The sequence below is a fragment of the Myotis brandtii genome, unplaced genomic scaffold (genome assembly GCF_000412655.1).
Source record: "Myotis brandtii unplaced genomic scaffold, ASM41265v1 scaffold1904, whole genome shotgun sequence".
Taxonomy (NCBI): domain Eukaryota; kingdom Metazoa; phylum Chordata; class Mammalia; order Chiroptera; family Vespertilionidae; genus Myotis; species Myotis brandtii.
The window spans coordinates 17,796-18,643 of NW_005357093.1; the positions used below are offsets into that span (position 1 = coordinate 17,796).

General features: G+C 51.8%; 1 protein-coding gene across 1 annotated transcript in view; it reads left to right on the top strand.

Moving 5' to 3' along the window:
* Positions 1-337, top strand: part of LOC102240914 (glycoprotein Xg-like) — a gene marked incomplete at its 5' end in the record, with an annotated part of 17,814 nt that extends 17,477 nt beyond the window's left edge. The window contains one exon of the mRNA XM_014538416.1: positions 96-337. Within this exon, the coding sequence (XP_014393902.1) occupies positions 96-112 (17 nt within the window). The remainder of the gene's footprint in view (positions 1-95) is intronic.
* Between the last annotated feature and the right edge of the window lie 511 nt (positions 338-848).

Here is an 848-nt window from a genome sequence, read left to right on the forward strand (position 1 = left end):
TTCCTAGGTCGACGCTCACCACTGAGCCACGCCGGCTGGGCCGGAGGGTTTTTCTTCCTTAGCTGTGAAGTCTTCATGGCCATCTTTTCTTACAGAACCAGAACACGTGTGATCGGAAGGCGCTCGACGCCCGGCGGTCGCTCCGAGAAAAGACCTCACACCGGACAGCCACCCTCGTCCGTCGCTGCTGTGGGAACTCGATCTCATTCTTGGTGTTGGTCACCTTCCCCCCAAAAGTGTTTTCTCTCCCGTTGGACCTTGGCGGGCGGCCTCGCAAAGCACCCCCCACGCCCCCACTCATTGGTCGGGCTGTGTGTCTGTAGATAAATTAATCAGTTGGACTGTTGACTCATTCATTCAGACACAGAGATTTCTCGACTCCGTTCTCAACTGTGTTACTACCTCCTGGGGCCGCGATTCCACCCTTTTAAAAAAATCTTTATCCTTGAAAGTATTATATATATTCTCCTCTCCCCCGACCCCCATTGAACCCCTTCTAGCTCACCTCCGCCCCCCATCCCTGGCCATCCCCACCCTATTGTCTGCGTCCACGGGTTATGCATTCTAGGTGTACCGGCTCATAATGCGGATTTTTTTTTCTATCGATGGAGTTCCACATCCTATATATCAGTGGTTCTCAACCTTCCTCATGTCGCGACCCTTTAATAGAGCTCCTCATATTGTGGTGACCCCCGATTTCACGGTTACAAATCGAACATCATGAAAGCATAGTGATCAATCACAAAAACAATATGTCATTATAGATGTGTTTTCCGACGGTCTTCGGCGACCCCTGTGAAAGGGTCGTTCGACCCCCAAAGGGGTCGCGAGCCACAGGTTGAGAACCG